Raw genomic sequence first — 18,461 nt, 5'->3', positions numbered from 1 at the left:
GCAGCAGGAAGTTGGGGTGTGAAGAGAATGACAGAGATCTGTAATCTGGCGGTGAATGAAGGCCACATTCCAGTGGATTGGGAACTGAGTAGTGAGTACCCTCGTCCCTCTATACAAGGGGAAAGGTGACCCTCTAGACTCTAGAGTGTGGCTCGTACCAAGCGATAAAGTTATTGGAGCATGGAATGAAGGTATTGGAAAGGGTGTTGGAGAGGAGGATAAGGAAGAAAGTGAAGATCGACGAAATGCAGTTTGGATTTATGCCAGGAAGAGGAACGACAGACGCGCTTTTTATTGTGAGGCAGTTGCAGGAGAAGTACATGGAGAAGAGGAAGAAGTTGTTTCTTGAGTTTGTTGATCTGGAGAAAGCATTCGATAGGGTTCCACGCAAAGTATTGACATGGGCAATGAGGAAGTTAGGAGTGGAGGAATGGTTGATCAGAGTAGTGATGGCAAGGTACAAAAGAGCACGCACAGCTGTAAGGACGAAGGACGGGAACAGTGGTGAGTTTGAGGTGAAGGTGGGAGTGCATCAGGGGTCGGTACTAAGTCCACTACTATTTGTAGCTGTGATGGAGGTGCTGGCTCAGAACGTAAAGGAGGGTTTACCGTGGGAGTTGTTGTATGCAGATGATCTGGTGTTGATTGTGGAAAGTATGGATGGACTGAAGGAAAAGATGAACAAGTGGAAGGAATTTATGGAGACAAAAGGTCTTAAGGTGAATATCGGAAAGACGAAGGTGATGGCAAGTGGCAAAGCATGTGATGAGGTGTAAAGAACTGGGAAGTGGCCCTGTTCTGTGTGCAGGAAGGGTGTCGGAGTGAACTCCATTCAATGTACAATGTGCACTGAGTGGGTTCATCAAAAATGTAATGGTCTGAGAGGGTCATTAACCAGTGTGGCAGCTACATTCAAATGTAAGGTGTGCACAGAGGGAGCTGAAGATGGAGGAAATGTTGAGTTGGATCTTGGAGACGGCGTGAAGCTGGAAGGTGTGAAAACATTTTGCCACCTCGGAGACATGCTGAATGGAGAAGGTGGATCAGACTCGGCAACGGTTGCTAGAGTGAGATGTGCATGGAAGAAGTTTCGGGAACTGAGTGGCGTGCTGATGAGGAGGGGAGTGTCGTTGAAGCTGAAGGGAAAGGTGTATGCTGCATGTGTGAGAAGTGTTATGATTTATGGGAGCGAGACATGGGTAATGAACGTAGAGCAGCAACGAAGGTTGGCAAGGGTGGAAATGCGAATGGTTCGATGGATGTGCGGAGTATCGTTGAGAGAGAGGAAGACAAATGATGAATTGCGAACAATGATGGGAATAGAGCCTGTGATTGATGCTGTGAAGAGGAACAGGTTGAGATGGTTTGGTCATGTGTTGAGGAAGGATGAAAGTGACTGGTTGAGAAGAGTGATGGAAATGAATGTAGAAGGAAGTAGAGGACGGGGAAGACCGAGAAAGACTTGGCTAAAGATGGTGGAAGAAGAAATGTGGGCAAGGGGGCTAACAAGGAGAGATGCAGAAAATAGGGCAAGATGGAGAACATTGTCATGGGGACCGCAAGGCTAACCCCCGCTCTAGCAGGGAAAATGGCCTTAAAATGCATGTTGTTGTTGTGTTTGTCCCTTGACATATCACGTGCCTTCGATACGGTCTGGCACCCCGCTCTGCTCACCAAACTCTCCTCCTTTGGTGTCCATGGAAATCTCCATGCATGGCTGGGGAATTCCTCTCTAGTCACAGTCAACGTGTGGCCCTGAATGGGTTTCTCTCATCTCCTCTTCCTGTTCAGGCTGGAGTTCCCCAAGGCAGTGTTCTGGGCCCTGTGCTTTTTCTGGTCTTCATCAATGATCTCTAGGACTCTTGAAAATCCTCTCTATCTCTTTGCTGATGACTCCACTCTCTGCCGCTCCATTCCTCATCCCTCAGATCGGCAGTCTGCAGCCTCCTCACTCACTGCAGACCTGGACAAAATCACAGACTGGGCAAACAAGTGGAACATGTCTTTCAATCCTGACAAATCTCACACTCTTACGATGTCTCTCCGAAAAGACCGACTGGACAACCCTCCCATCCACTTTCTGAACAATCCTCTCCAAGAAGTTCTGTCACTCAAGCTTTTGTGTCTCACTATCTGCCATGATCTTTCCTGGGAAAACCACATTTCCAAGCTGGCCTCCAAAGCCAGTCACCGACTGGGCATCCTCCGTCGTGTGAAGTCCTTCCTTGGCACACCTGAGCTCCTCACCACATACAAGGCTTTCATCCGCAGCTCAATGGAGCACTGCTCTCCCCTCTGGGCTGGTGCTCCTGCCTCACACCTCGCTCGTCTTCACGCTGTTGAAACCAAAGCGTTCAGAATCATTGGAATCTCCCGCGATGAAGCTATCTCCGAGGGCCTTTCACTTACTCACCGCAGGCAGGTTTGTGGTCTTTCCGTCTTCTACCGACTCCTCTCCGACCATGCTCCCCCAGCTCTCTGTCCCCCAAATATTCATACAGGTCGCACAAGATCTGCCTGCAACCCTCTTATGGTTAAACTGCCAAAATCAAGACTCTCTGCTCACCTTCACTCCTTCATTCCTCTTTTCTCCCGCCTCTGGAACAAACTCCCTCATTCTCTTCAATCCCACTCCTCCTTCCAGGGTCTTTAAAACAGCTGTTCACCACCATCTCTTGTCCTCCCCCATCTAAAAACTTGATCTTTTCTACCCCTGCTAATTTCACCCCAAATCCACTTTTTTGAAATACCAACTTCTTTCCTGGAAGTCCTTGGTGTCCTTGTGTTTTATACTTCTCTCACCCCCCTCCCCCTTCCCACGCCTCCTCCCCCCCAAGCCCTCTCCCTCCCACACATCTCCCGATGTCAGTGCTCTCAAATGTTCTGTTTGTGTGCTTCCCCTTCTCTCTCCAACTTGTCTACCGCTCCCTCTTTTTATATATTTTGTCAGTTTGATTTTTTTTTGTGATAAATGTTAGATCTTTCACGAGCCTCCATTCTGTATACAAAAAAAAAAACAAAAAAAAAAACACCATCAGTTCATGGTTGCATCATATATACGAATACCAAATTTGTTCAAAACCCAATTACTGGTTCACGAGTTGGTGCAGCAACATTTTTACTTAACATGACCTCTGAACTTTGACCTCTTGACTCGAAAATCGAATCAATTAATCTATAAACTATTAAACGTACCTGTGCCAAGATTGAAATATATCGCTTCAGTCGTTTTCAAGCAATAGATCTGTCACAGACCTTGGCCTTTGACCTCTCGACACAAAAATCAAACAAGTTCATCTTTGCATCAAAATACATATTTGTACCAACTTTGGTCAGAATTCCATCACTGGTTCACAAGTTATCGCAGTAACAGGATTTTTAATTAACATGCCCTCTGACTTTTGGACAGTCCGCAGAGGCATAAAAAATTGTTTTGATTCAGGTCGTTTTGATAATCGTCACACTTTTCAGAACGCATCCCCGATGCAAACCGAACTATTACTGTAAAAAGGTAATCGAATGTCTTGCTTACCACGACCTGCCCCACATGGTACTCTTTATCCTCATCACTGCAAGGAATTTCATCATCTTTACCATGATGGAGAGAAGATCCTGGAAAGAAGAGGCAAAATGAACATAAAACAGATATTGTGACAGAAAAAGATCAATGGATAGAATATCACGTGTTCGGACGTGTGTGCATTGTGCAAATTAGACATCAATTTCACAAATTAGTCTTCGTCTTCTTCTTCGCCAGCCACGTGTTCACACACCATATCCTCTCGTAAGAGGTCAAGGGCTGAGAACATGCAGAATTGGCCCAAGGCTTTCAGGAACTGGTTGGCTTGGCCTGACATGATTGTAGTGGGTAAAGTCAGGAATTTGTAGTTTGCTCAGGCTGCCGGCGTTGAATTGTCAACTCTTCATGAAAGACACCGATAAATGTTTAATGTCTACAAACTAATGATACCAGACAGAATACCCAGCACAAGGTCCACCTGAGGGACCACACATTTGTGACCAAACACACTACCTGTGAAGCACCATTTGATTTTATGAAACGGATGGAATCACCACGAAGGACATTGATCAGGATATGCTTTCCACAGTTGGAAGTGAGGGGAAGCTGACATTTCTGGCATTAACCCTTCGTCAGACCAAAAAATCCAAATATAGTCCGACACAGGGCCTCACGAGCAAGACTAGCTCTGTATTCGACAGTGCATGGTCAGGATGAGAAGTAAATCAGACCAGACAGTTCAGAGGTAAATTCGCTACGTCTGTGGACACATCACAATTTATAAATGGGGCGGTCTCTTCAGGAAAATAATAAACGAATAATGGTGGAAAAAACTCTCACAGATGCATCTGAAACAGTGTTGGACAACAATGAAGAAGGAAAATTTAGGTTTGTAGATGGATATTAAAGGGTTTATATTTTAGAATCAGACAAAGCAGTCTTCTTCCACGTTCATATTTAGCACAAGACTGTGGAGTAGCAAGCATCATTGGCTGAGAAGGTGGATATACCGCTGATGCAGTGTGCACTGCTGGTCAAGGCAGGAATTTGGAATTTGTCCAGGGTGCCAGAGATAGCTCGCCTACTCTTCGCAATGGACACCATGTGATCTTTAACTCTCACCACCCCATGCCGACAGACGGGACACGCAGTTTAACCACCATCTCACGTCATCCATCCTCCTGACCATGATCTCTATGAACCGCATTAACCCTACCCAACCCAAACCTATTACTTGCTTCTTTCCTCCAACTCATTTATCATGTCGTTTTACATTTTCATTGAAATTGATTTGCTCTCTCACCATCATCTGGTACCATCAGCGATCCAGAGGTTGCGTCTTACGGAATGCCATTCAAATGTTGATTCTGCATTTTTAACTTCCTCATCTATTCTTGTCTGTTCATTTTAATGCTTGCCTTCCTCCTCTTCCATCAATATTATCAATCAGTATTGTTTTGTATTGGTTGAGGTGATGCTCAGCTTGGCCAAATATTACACATTGGATGCCTCTGCACTATAGTTGCACCTGTGACCGAGTGAAGCTGATAAAACACCGCCATGGCATTGTTGGAGGATCAAAACAAAAAGTTTGGACCATGTACGGGAAAGATTTCTGTGATGAGAGGAAAGTTGTTTGTGTCACTGTCATGAGGAACAAGCAGCCACCACCAAGAAATTGAAAAAGAAACAAAACAACAATAAAAACATTTTCAGGTCTCTCTTCTTGTACTCGTAAATGAGATAATAATTTATTTTGTGAAAAGATTAACTCACCAAACTCACCAGTTAGTGGCTCTTCCTCAACAGATACATCTGATAATTTAGACTCAGCATTCCTGCAGAAAATAAAGATTTTGTGAAGCTGTCGTTAAATAAATGTCACAAATAAGAAACAATGTCAAAATAAAAATGCATTCGGGAAGGTGATAATCAGACTGCATCGGTTCATTGTGTTTTCTACATGCAGACAGCAAACCACACCCTGCACTGTGCTGCCCAAGCAAGTATCTTCAAACACAGTTGACAATGAAGCCAAGAAATGTCACATGGTAAAGAGGAAGATCACCAAAGAGTTTTTTTTTTAACCACTTTTGTTTTTTTTTCATGTCCCAAGCTCCCACACTCACTTCCACGCTGTCCAGCCTGGGATTGAATCCTCGAGAGTTCTAAAGTTCCAAAGAGTCATTCTACAGGCTTATAAAGGATAATTCTGCACTCTACAGGGTTCTAAAAGGTAATTCTTATGGGTTTTGTTTTTAGCTGCGACGAGCAGCTCTATGAGAGGACCGCATTGTTCTTGTTGTTGGGGTGCCTTTTTGAATAGCGCATATGCATCCACTCGGACGTGCGTTGGTATGAGGCAAGAACATCGCGGACTAAAATCGCGATTTGTTTGAAGAAACCAGAATAAATTTAGCAACAAAGACAACATGAATGTTTTCATATCAATCTCGTTTCACAGAACTTGACACAAATTAGGTGTAATTATTGAATAGCGCATGCGCATACACTCGGACGTCGCAACTGGTGAGCACACTGTGGTCATTTTTCTCTTGTTTCTCTCCGTGTTGGTTCTCACGCCTCACAAGCCTCTGGTGTACATGAACCGCTGCAAGTTACCAGCATCGGCGGTGTGGTTACGTGAGTGGATGCACATGTGGATATTTGGAGAGGCGAGTGTTTCCTGAGAAGAAGAAAACAAGATCGAAACTCTACCAGTGGCGCAGCCGGACTTGTTTGATACTTCATTGGAAGAGGCTGGTATGACCTGGATAGGGATACCAGTTGGCAAATAATGTAAGTGTTAATTTTTTTTTTTGAAGTACTGTAAATCTCTAAGCTGTCTGTTAACATGGAAGTAAAGAGACTGCACTGACACACTGGTTTATTCCATCTGTTTTGAGTCATCAGTGAACCATACACCGCTTCAATCCAGTAACTTTGCAGTCATGACAAAGGGATTGCCGTGTTACAATTATATTTACTGTATCATTTTTATTAATGTTATTATTATTATTATTACGAAAACGAGACTTTATGAAGAAACCTGGCCGGAACGGCCTGAAGGCGAACCATGAACGGATGAAGCCTAAGGCCTGGAGTCCTAGACGTACTGTCATTGGAAGACCCATAACATCTATGCTTTCGATATTTGATGGTCGTTGAAACAATCGGTTTGTTTGTGTTTCACACAGAAAGAAAGATGTAAAGGGAGAGCATGGTTATTGTGATATATGACAGGTTCAACAATATGTTCATCCTGAATGGTATTTCAATCAAAATGGCGGTGTGTGGAGTCAGCCGTCGTACACCGTAATGACATCACAGACATAATCACATCACATCGTCCCTGTCATGTGACCAGATCTCAGCTCTGATTGGTGTACTTTTGTGAAGGACATATATACATACGGACAGGCAAACACTGTTCCAGACGGCTTTGCCCTTTGGGATACGCAGTAAAATGTGGTGTGTTCGTGGGGACTCAGGTTTTGATTTTATTAATGTTTAAAAGTTCCATGCTTTGAGGCCTCACAAAGCTAAAGCATTTTGGGCTCTGCCATTATTTATTCGTATGATGTCATTGTTTTGTGATATCATTTTTGACAGCCACTGACAAAGTTTACGACTCGACTAAAACAAATCCCGAGAAAATCGGAAAACGTTTGACTTTTTAAACAGAAAAGAAAAGTCCGAAGGAAGCGCTTCGGTTTGGTATTTTTAATATGAAATTGGCATAGCCAAGCATCGCACAAAACCCGTTAAAATTACCCTTAATAACCCGAAAGAACCAGCTTTTAGAACCCTTTAGAATTACCCTTTCAAACCTATTGGAATTATCCTTTAGATAACTTAAGAATTGCACCTTAGAACCAATTAAAATTACCCTTTGGAACCTTTAGAATTTAAAAGGGTGTGTTGGAGGTTCTTCTTCTTCATTTTTTACGGACGAACATAGCCACGTATATTGAAGCGGATTGACCCACCAATAGGCCGGATCCGATTCCGGATGTGAACCAAAACCGAATTGGCTCGTTTTTGTCACCTGTGCAAATCATGCACCTAGTTTTGTTTTAACTCGTCCACACTGTCATGCCATATTTAGTTTTTGGCCTCATCACTCAATGGTAAAAAAAATCACTTAAACTTAAAAAATTCTCGTATTGGGATTCGGATATTCAACAAATTTGAATCAATTCTGCTGTGTATTGGATTTAGCACGAGCTTGTCACTCAATGGTGAGGAATCACTTTTTAAAATCTTAGATCCGAATCTTCACCAAAATTTCATCATTTCATCCTTGTCACACACGCAACCTCTCCACCAAATGTCTTTGAATCCTTCAACAACTCTTTGAGATATCCTGTTCACAGACAAACACACAAATAGACAGACAGGAGTGAAACAACATAACCTGTGTCCACCGATGGTGGCAGAACTACAAACATGGAGAGACAATCCGAACATTTAGTCCGAACATTCAGCTTTGATAAACTGGAAGGACACATGGTGCGATTCAAGCCGTTAAGAGTGTGGTGATGCGTGACCTGGAAGGAGAAGTTCATGTTTATTTTGTTCAAGACTTGCCCTGCTGCCCTATTATCAGTTCACGCTCTCTATCACCATGCTCTTCCATGAGACTCCAAGTCGCAGAGAAACAATAACAATGGAAGATGTAAAAACAGAACAAAAGGAGTGCCGGTTACCTTTTGTGTTTCATAGGGTTATTTTCCTTGAACCACATGTGGTTCACAATCTCCTGCAAAACAATGGATGTGTTGGAATCAAATATGAACACGATCAGGAAACACCTTCACTGGTGAACAATTGCATTTTTATCCACAACAACAGGAGGTCAGTAACACCCCAGCATGTGTGAACATTCTTGTTTTTGCAAATAAAACTGCAGATGAAAACTGCATCAATCCCTCACCGTCATAGTGAGCCTCTCCATTGGATCATTCCAAAGCATCGCAGTCAGAAGGGAAACTAATGTTTCCCTTGAAAATGTTGGTTGACTGTTTCCCACATTGAAGTGAGTCTTGTCATGTGACATCTGCAAAGAAGCAAAACAAATGTATTTGTGACCTAATCCTAAGCAATCATTGAAATCGAAAACTTACATTTGCATAATAAGCACATTCCAAACAAGCACTCACTGATGCAATAACCAAGGTTTGACTCAAAACTAATAAAATATATTTTCATTCATCAAATAAGTTATGGTGTACAACATAAAAGTTTTTTCTTCGCTGAAAAAGAAACCCGGTCAACTCAATAATTGTATATCAAGTACCGTCGGACCCCGCTATTCGCAGTTAAGCAATTCGCGGTTCAACTATTCGTGGAAGCCGCGTATTCGCGGTTGACAAAATGCGACCTGTTTCTCTATTCACGGAAAAATGTCACGCAAATTCACGGTTTTTCTTTTCGCGACGGTGTTCTGTGAAATTGCGGTTTTTCAGGGGCCCCAAAAAAAATTTCACGACCTGCAAGCTTGACACATTTACAAAACCCATCTTCTACAAGCCATGCATAAAGCAGCTGGACATACGCAAAAAAAGTTATTATACGAGCCGAGAGCATGACCTGCTTATACTGTACAGTAAGTACAGTACCGCACATTCACTGCTGTGTACTTTGCGTTTTCATGCCTTTCACGGCTGCGAATTTTAGCCGCACTATTAGCGAGCTTCGTGGGATATCCCACCAGATGTGTAAACAAGTCATCCGCTATTCTAATCAAAATCTATTTTTGAAATTACCAGATAGGCTCAATACCCACAATGCTCACAATTCGTACATATAAATACAGATTGTGTCCTCGATCTCGATCATTGTTCTCATCCCATTGCTTTGAACTTTTGACTGTCGTTCTGCTCATCGTTCAATAATGGCTCCCAAACGGAAGACCAGTGCCGGAGATGTGTCAACTACCAAGAGGCAGAGGAAAGTCATGAGCCTTACCACCGACCGGCTTTCGAGAGGAGAGAGTGCAGCCTCTGTGGGCAGGCATTATGGCGTGAACAAATCCACCATCCGCAACATACCGAAGAAGGAGAAGGCCATTCGTGAGAAACTTTCAGCGATCACTGTATCGAATACCAAGGTGGTCACCCATATCCGGAATATACACATGGAAAGGATGGAGAAGACTCTCCGAATATGGATCGAGGACAACACGCAGAAGAGGGACTTCATGCTGAAAACCATGATGCTGAACCCTTCCCTAAACCCGCTCATGGAGGACGAGTTGGATGCCATTCCAAAGGTTTTCGAGGAGGAGGCGGCGGAGGCGGGCAGTAATGAGAAAGAGGTGTCGAGGTCCAGTCTCACAGTCCAGTTCCTGGGTGAGTTGCTGCATGACTTGCGGCCGATTGTCGACAGGGTGCAAGAGAATGACCCAGTCGTGGAGAGGTACCTCAAGTCAAGAGGGCCTTGAATGATGCACTGCTCCTGTACAAAGAGCTGCATCAAACCCTGCGGCAATCTGCCAGGCTGGTCCCCATCACCCATTTCTTCAGCCCTGCTCCCTGAACCACAAGACCACCAGCACCCTCTCCTGCCTTCCTCTCAGCGTCCTCACCAGCATTCTCACCAGCGTCCTCACCAGCATCCTCACCTTCTCCTCCCTCTCCTGGCTCTCCTCGAGTGCACGACTTGGCTGCACCATCATTTAGGTCACCCTAAAAGTTCGAGGAATTCTTGGGATTGTAATTCATCACCATCATCACCATCATCATCATTTGAAAGTTGTGTGTGTTGGTAAAAGAAAAATTTGAAACGGTACATGATGGTGTTGCATTTTTTTTTTTACTTTCACTGTACGGTATGGTTAACCACTTTTAATAAACTGCAAGCGCATTCCTTCAATAAATTGGAAATGGTACCTGGTGTTGTCATATTTTTATAATTTGTAAGCATTTTTTGTGAAACTGTAATCATGTGCATTTGTGGTCGAAAACATTTTCATACCGCCGGAAACCTATCACCCATCCACTTTTTCCCTATTGAAACAATGCCGCGGCACATTCACGGGATTTCCATCGACCTTCGCGGATTTTCATCGACCTTCGTGGATTTTCGTCGGCCTTCGCAGGGTTTGTCCAGCCATTTCCGGGACTTTCATCGACCTTCGCTGATTATTGTCGACATTCTCAGGATGTGCGTCACCATTCACGGATTTTGCTTCGCCGTTTGTGGTCTGAACCTCTCTATTCACGGTTTTTTGCGACTCGGGAACCTAGCCCCCCTTTTTCCATTGAAACAATGCCCCACTATTCACGGGTTTCGCTATTCGCGGATTTTCCAGGAACGTGTCCCCCGCGAATAGCGGGGTCCGACTGTGTATGTGGGTTTATTCGGCTTAAGGTGAGAGAAGCAAAGTCAAGGCTGTTTCTTCCTTAAACAGTGCCTTCAAAAAGTATTCACATACTTTTTATTAAAGTATTAATTACTAAAATTACTAAAAGTATTCACATACACACATCTCCCTTTGACTTTTTTAAAAACGTTTTTTTATTAAACATTTTATTTTTAAAACATTTTATTTTAAACATTAAACATATTTCAACCCCCTCCCTCCCCCCCCCCCCCCCCCCCACTCACGTAGATACCCTTTGGGCCGGATTTTTCAGATGCCGTGAACAAACTTTGGTGTTTCACGGGTCATGAAGGTTGTGGTCAGGTTTCATTGAAATAGTGTGTGTAGTTTCAGAGGAAAAAGCAAATTCCTATTTTGGGGGTCAGGCCTGGATCCACTTTGACACCCGTTAGACCCGCTTAGACCCTAATTTCTTAATGCCATGAAGAAACTTGAGTTGCATCATACCAAATATCATTTGTGCCAAGTTTGGTTGCAATCCCATCAGCGGTTTCGGAGAAGAGGTTACAAGTGCTTATGGACTGATAGACTGACGGGCGAACGACATGCCATAGCATAAGCTCCACGTAACCAAGTTCCAGGTGAGCTAAAAACAGACGATTTAAATTGAAAAACATTACAATTTCCGAGCATGTGACAGCACACTCTTAATGGCGTACATTCCAGTTCCAGTGCGGTATGTTCACGTTTTACGTTTGTTCTGTTTGCGCATATTTGGAGTAGTGAGCATCTGTCATTTCTACCATTTTTTGGAATTACGTAACTCGAGTGCGTGAGTAATGCTGCGATTACATTTTCACACTGAACAATATGAAAACTTGTTCGTGATAACGCCCGGATTCCTCTGCCTCTTACCTTCATACCTAACCTCTGCCTCTTATCATGGGAAATTGGTTTTAATTTACACGTTTTTAATTGACAACACTTGCTCAACACTTGCTCTCACGCTGAAGGTGAGGAGCTTTGCCAAGGAGGATGATATTGGAGACTTCATGACCAGCCAGTCGTGGGTCCACACGTTAATGATACGGAATGATCTGTCAGTTCGGCGCCGGACACACATTATTTTTTTTTTGTATACAAGATCGAGGCTCGTGAAAGAGCTAACATCAATCACACAGAAAGAAAAACCGACACATAAAACATATAACATGGGGAGCGGTAGGCAAGATGGGGCGAGAGGGGGAGGAACACAAACACATCTGAGAGCAGGGACATCGAGAGATCTGTGGGAGGCAGAGGGCTTTGGGGGGGGGGGCATGGGAAGGGGGGGTGGCAGAGGTATAAAACATATGGACACTGCCAGGACTTCCAGGAAAGAAGTTGGAATTTCAAACAAGGTGGATCTGGGGTGAATTAGTGGGGGTAGAAAAGATCACGGTTTTGGATGGGGAAAGATAAGAGATGGTGGTGAACAGCTGTTTTAAAGACCTGGAGGGAGGAGTGGGATTGAAGGGAGTGTGGGAGTTTATTCCAGAGGCGGGAGAAAAGAGGAATGAAAGAGTGAAGGTGAGCCGAGAGCCGAGATTTCGGCAGTTTAACCATCAGAGGGTTGCTGGCAGATCTTGTGCGACGTGTAGGAATATTTGGGGGACAAAGCACAGAGAGCTGGGGGAGCAAGGCCGGAGAGGAGTCGGTAGAAGACAGAAACACCACCTACCTGTCTGCGGTGAGTGAGTGAAAGGCCCTCGGAGATAGCTTCATCACGGGAGATTCCAATGATTCGGAAAGCTTTGGTTTAAACAGCGTGAAGCCGACCTAGGTGTGAGGCAGGAGCACCGGCCCATAGGGGAGAACAGTATTCCATTGAGCTGCGGATGAAAGCCTTGTATGTGGTGAGGAGCTCAGGTGTGCCGAGGAAGGACTTCGCACGACGGAGGATGCCCAGTCGGCGACTGGCTTTGGAGGCCAGCTTGGAAATGTGGTTTTCCCAAGAAAGATCATGGCAGATAGTGAGACCCAAAAGCTTGAGCGACAGAACTTCTTGGAGAGGATTGTTGAAAAAATAGATGGGAGGGCTGTCCAGTCGATCTTTTCGGAGAGACATAGTAAGAGTGTGAGATTTGTCAGGATTGAAAGACATGTTCCACTTGTTTGACCAGTCTGTGATTTTGTCCAGGTCTTCAGAGAGTGAGGAGGCTGCAGACTGCCGATCTGGGGGAAGAGGAATGGAGCGGCAGAGAGTGGAGTCATCAGCAAAGAGATAGAGAGGATTTTCCAGAGAGTCGGAGAGATCATTGATAAAGACCAGAAAAAGCACAGGGCCCAGAACACTGCCTTGGGGAACTCCAGCCTGAACAGGAAGGGGAGATGAGAGAAATCCATTCAGGGCCACACGTTGTCTACGACCAGAGAGGAAGTCCGCAAGCCATGCATGGAGATTTCCATGGATACCATAGGAGGAGAGTTTGGTGAGCAGAGCTGGGTGCCAGACCGTATCGAAGGCACGTGATATGTCAAGGGAGACGGCTCTGATTTCCTGTTTGGCATTGAGGACCTCCATCCATTTTTGAGACAGCAGAAGCAGCATGTCCAGAGTAGAATGACCTGGTCTGAATCCAAATTGATGATCGGAGATCAAGCCATTGGAGAAGCGGAAGGATTTGATATCCGAAGCAATGATGGATTCCATGACTTTGCTGATAATTGGGAGCAGGCTGATTGGTCTGTAGTTGCAAGGATTTGTTTATGCACCTTTTTGTGTAAAGCGGTAATGTTTGCTGATTTCCAGGATGCTGGCAGATGACCTTGAGCAAAAGAGAGGGTGAAAAGAACAGAGAGAGGGTGAGATAGAGCGGAAGAGCAGGATTTTAGGACCCGTGGGCTGATGCTGACGCTGGTGCACTCTTAAGCAGGGTCTCCAGTTGCAGAATCAGAGTCGAGGTTTGACAAAACTCCTCCACCATGTCAGGAGAGAAGGACACAGAGTCCAGGAGTAGTTGGGTTCGACTGGGTAAGGTGGGAACAGAGAGAGATGGGTTTGGGACACAAGATTTTGAGGCAAACACAGAGTTGAGGCATTCGGCTTTGTCACGTGTGGTGTCAATTGTGTAGCCATTTGAGGTAAGGGAGGGGATGGAGGGGGAACAAACACCAGAAACGGATTTGACCAGACGCCACCAGGATTTGGAGGAAGGAGACAGGTTTGAGAGTTCATTCTTGAGTGTGGAGAGATAGTGCTTCCTGGCACTCCTGATGGTAGATCTGGAGGGATCACATCTCCCAACATGTACCCGATGACACAGCTGATAAGACTATGCACTTCCAGTCCTACATCATAAAGCTTCGCAGGGAGTATTAATATATTTTTTTTTAAGGGTGAAAAACAGAGGTGTGGTTAATACACTGTCATGGTTAATACACCAGAAAATACAGTACTCCCATAACGCCAAAGTAGATTTTTTTTGGAAAGAACTTTTTCTTTGAAAAAGAAGTGAAATACAGAACTATCTAATATACATCAGTATTCAACCCCCTGAGTCAATACTTTGTAGAAGCAAAGTTTGGCAGCGAATAAAGCTTTGAGTCTTCTTCGTTATGTATCGGCTTTGCACATCTGGATTTGGGACTTTCTCCCATTCTTCCTTGCAGATTTGCTCAAGCTCTGTCAAGTTGGACGGTGAACAGCATTCTTCAAGTCTTCCAACAGATTCTCAATGCGATTAAAGTCTGGGCTTTGGCTGGGCCACTGAAGGACTTTGACATTCTTGTTCTCAAGCCATTCCAGTGTTGCTTTGGCTGTATGCCTGGGGTCATTGTTTTTGCCACAGGCTAAGGTCTTGTGCACTCTTAAGCAGGGTCTCCTCAAGGATTTGCCTGTATTTGGCTCCATTTATTGCTCCCTCTTTCCTGGCAAGTCTCCCAGTCCCTGCCGCTGAAAAGCAACCCCATAGCATCATACTGCCACCACAATGCTTCAAAGCAGTGATGGTGTTGGATGAGTGATGAGCTGTGCTTGGTTTTCCACCAGATGTAGCGCTTTGCATTCAGGCAAAAGAGGTCAAGTTTTGTCTCATCAGACCACAGAATCATTTGCCTCATGCTCTCAGAATCTTTCATGTGCCTCTTTGCAAACTCCAGGCACACTGTCGTGCCTTTTTTCTCAGGAATGGCTTCCGTCTGGCCACTCTCCCATAAAGCCTAGATTTGTGAAGTGCTGCAGGGACTGTTGTCTCCCTGGCAGGTTCTCCCTTCTCAACCAAGGAACTCTGAAGTTATGTCAGAGAGGTCATTGGGTTCTTGGTCACCTCTCTGACAAAGGTCCTTCTTGCCGGGTTGCTCAGTTTGGTCAGACAACATGGGACTACCCTGGAAGAGTCTGGATAGTTCCATATTCTTTCCATTTCCTCATGATGGAGCTTACTGTGCTCCTGGGAACTTTCAACACTCTAGAAATGGTTTGATACCCTTCTCCAGATCTATGCCTCCTCACAATTCTATATAAGAGTTCTACGGACAGTTCCTCGGACTTTATGGTCACATTTCTGCTATGACATGCACTGTCAACTGTGGGACCTTATATAGAAGGGGGGTGTTTATTTTTAAATCATGTCCAAGCAATTGAATTGGCCACAGGTGTACCCCATTCAAGTTGTGGAGACATCTCAAGGACGATCAAAGGAAATTGGATGCACATGAGCACAATATGGAGTGTCACAGCAAAGCGGTTGAACACTTATTGACATTTCAGCTTTTCATTTTAAATTATTTCATAAAACTTTTTTTTAAATCCACTTTGACATGATGGGGTATCATGTGCAGATCTAACAAAAAATGTGAATTTAATTCATTTTGAAGGGACTGTGTGAAATGAAAAAAAAAAGGGGGAAAAAATGTGTTCACAAATATCTTTGATATTTGTGTTCAAAAATATCACAAATGATATTCAACCTTTCACACCACATTCACAATCATGACACCATTATAAACGAGAATGGCACTCAGTAGAGAGCATACCTCTGCCAGGTGAATAGTTTACGTTTTGTATGCCAGTTTACGTTTTTCTTTCCATTTCCTCATGATGGAGCTTACTGTGCTCCTGGGAACTTTCAACACTCTAGAAATGGTTTGATACCCTTCTCCAGATCTATGCCTCCTCACAATTTTATATTGGAGTTCTATGGACAGTTCCTCGGACCTTATGGTCACGTTTCTGCTATGACATGCACTGTCAACTGAAAATGATCCCGGTGTGTACCCCGGTTTAGAATAGGTACACCGTATCCCTGCGCATTGTAGGAGGCGACCAAGGGTTGGCGTCAGGAAGGGCATCCGGCCATAAAAACATTGCCTCAAACAGGGAACCATGATTGTCATGGGGCCCGCAAGGCCAACCCCCGCCTTCGCGGGGAAAAATGGCCTCAAAACGATCATTCATTCATTCATGCCAGAGTAGCCCAGAAAATCACAATACAGAATCACATTTAATCAAAATCATCCATCCACAACTTTTTAAGATATCTTGTTCACAAACAAAAGACAGACAGACAGACAGACAGGGGTGAAAACATAACCTCCATCCACCTTTGGTGGCGGAGGTAACAATACTCACGTCATAAACCTTATGTCCATTAAAATGAAGTCCATCAAATAATTTCGTGAACAGGACGCCAAGTGCCCACACATCGACTGGGGGACCTTCGTAGCCATCGTCATCCTCTAAGATCTCTGGTGCCATATAGATAGATGTGCTCCAGTGATTGTACAATTTTTTACCATGTATGAAAGGTGTGGCCATGTTGAAGTCGATGACCTTAATGATCCAACAAGAGCTGAAAAGTACGTTGTCAAGCTGAAGAATAAACAGAAATCAATATGTTAAAAAACATTAAACCTTTGGTGATAAATTATGTTGAAGGAAAGATGTAAATTTTAATGTGAAGGGAAAGTAGGAAAAAAAATCCAGAAAAACTAGAGTTTAAAAAAACATCCTCTACCAATTTTAGTCAGGACTTTACTTAATATGTAGGAAGCTCAAGCGAGAGTAGATAGCGAGGTTTACAAACGATAAACACATCGTTTAGCTAAATGACAGGAATCGAAGGCCACAAGATGTGGAAGTGTGAAAGGAAAGAGAAACTCGGAGGAAGTTTCGCAATCTCGGTAAGGGACAATATTATATCAAAGGGCGATTGGAAGCAGGGAATTAATGAAGAGTGTCTGTGTTGATAGAGACTAGGGATGGAAGAGTAGTGAGGCACGTATAATCAGGCTCCTGGTGTGACGGAAGAACAAGATTAAAAGGTTCATGAAGAATTCAGAAAGTATTGTGATGAGGGAAGAGTGCTGATTGTGGGTGATATTAATTTGCCAGGCATAGACTGGGTTCAGAAACAGGGAAAGGGCAGAAGAGGAATTTCATGATCTTCTCCAGGATTTCTTTTTAATGCAGTTTGTTGACAATCCCATGGAAGCGGAGTGTTAGACTTCTTATGAGGTAATAATCTGAATATGGTGGAGAAGGTTAAGGTCGAACAGCATTTATGGAGAACAAACCATAACATAGTGTGTGTAAGTGGATTCTGGAAAGACAAGATTGAGATTGTCGGATGAGGTTATCAGATGTCAGGAAGGTAAATTTTGAGAGTATGAGGAGAGTTGCCTTAGACCAGGACGGTAATAAGTTTTTGAGAAAGGCGCAACCTTCAAGGAGGAAAAGTTCAACATCATCTTCATAATGTCACCACGAATAGATATCAAAATTAAACACAAATTCCAACAGTGGGTGGCTGCCTTTTTCACAGACTACAACCAAGCTAGAATGAGTATTTAATTTTGATATCTTACTTTCTATTAATATTTCAAGATTAAATCATGATATTAATGAACACAAAAAGGGTCCCTATGTGACAGATCCCACCCTCTTTCCCTCCACACCCACCCAACAATATGAATTTTGTTCTTTCCTGCCCCCTCCACTTCCCACTCCCATTCCTTCCTTTGCTGCACCAAAAATAGTTTTCATTGCAGTGTCAGGCAGAACGAATCACGGTCTGCACTGGTGCAGTTGGTTACCTTTATATCCCTGTGCACAATGTTCCGGGCGTGCAAGTACTCAAAAGCATCAGCCATCTGGGGGGCGGGGGGGAGGAGATGAAATATTCAAACATGGACACAGATTGTGGTTGTTGAGATTTTACAATTTTGAGTTCAATTATTTGTGTCATATTTCAAACCACGACATAAACATCACACTGAGGCTAAAACCAACTTCTGCTCACCTCTTTCATGGGATGCCATAAATTTCTTTCTGTAAGACTCCTCAGGTAAAGAATTTGGGAAGCGAGTGAACCTGCACACAGCAGACAGAAACATACAAGGGCAAGGCAGAGATTTTTTATTTTTGGACATAGAATCGAGGCTCGTGTAAGACCGAACACATTAAACATGAAAACATGCACAGCCACATAAAACACACAATGAAGGGAGCGGGAGACAAGAGGGGGGGGAGAGAGGAAGGCACATACGCACAACAGCAGCAGAGAACAGTGACGGCAGTCGATCTGTGGAAGGGAGAGGACTAGGGGAGGAGGGAGCGGGGGAGGGAGGGGGAGT

At 44.0% G+C, this 18,461-nt stretch overlaps 1 protein-coding gene across 1 annotated transcript in view; it reads right to left on the bottom strand.

The window, feature by feature from the left end:
- Nucleotides 1-18,248, bottom strand: part of LOC137434617 (ribosomal protein S6 kinase alpha-5) — an 88,276-nt gene extending 70,028 nt beyond the window's left edge. Inside the window, exons 1-7 of the mRNA XM_078774085.1 lie at nucleotides 18,128-18,248; nucleotides 17,922-17,978; nucleotides 16,459-16,698; nucleotides 8,457-8,579; nucleotides 8,230-8,282; nucleotides 5,297-5,358; nucleotides 3,533-3,612 (exon numbers count right to left, since the gene is read on the bottom strand). Coding sequence (XP_078630211.1) covers nucleotides 3,533-3,612; nucleotides 5,297-5,358; nucleotides 8,230-8,282; nucleotides 8,457-8,579; nucleotides 16,459-16,698; nucleotides 17,922-17,978; nucleotides 18,128-18,136 — 624 coding nt within the window. The 5' untranslated portion in view covers nucleotides 18,137-18,248. The remainder of the gene's footprint in view (nucleotides 1-3,532; nucleotides 3,613-5,296; nucleotides 5,359-8,229; nucleotides 8,283-8,456; nucleotides 8,580-16,458; nucleotides 16,699-17,921; nucleotides 17,979-18,127) is intronic.
- Between the last annotated feature and the right edge of the window lie 213 nt (nucleotides 18,249-18,461).

This window comes from Myxine glutinosa, chromosome 1 (genome assembly GCF_964187855.1).
Source record: "Myxine glutinosa chromosome 1, kmMyxGlut1.1, whole genome shotgun sequence".
Classification (NCBI taxonomy): Eukaryota; Metazoa; Chordata; class Myxini; order Myxiniformes; family Myxinidae; genus Myxine; species Myxine glutinosa.
The sequence above is the reverse complement of the archived record's forward strand: the minus strand, read 5'-3'. Positions and strand labels throughout refer to the sequence as shown.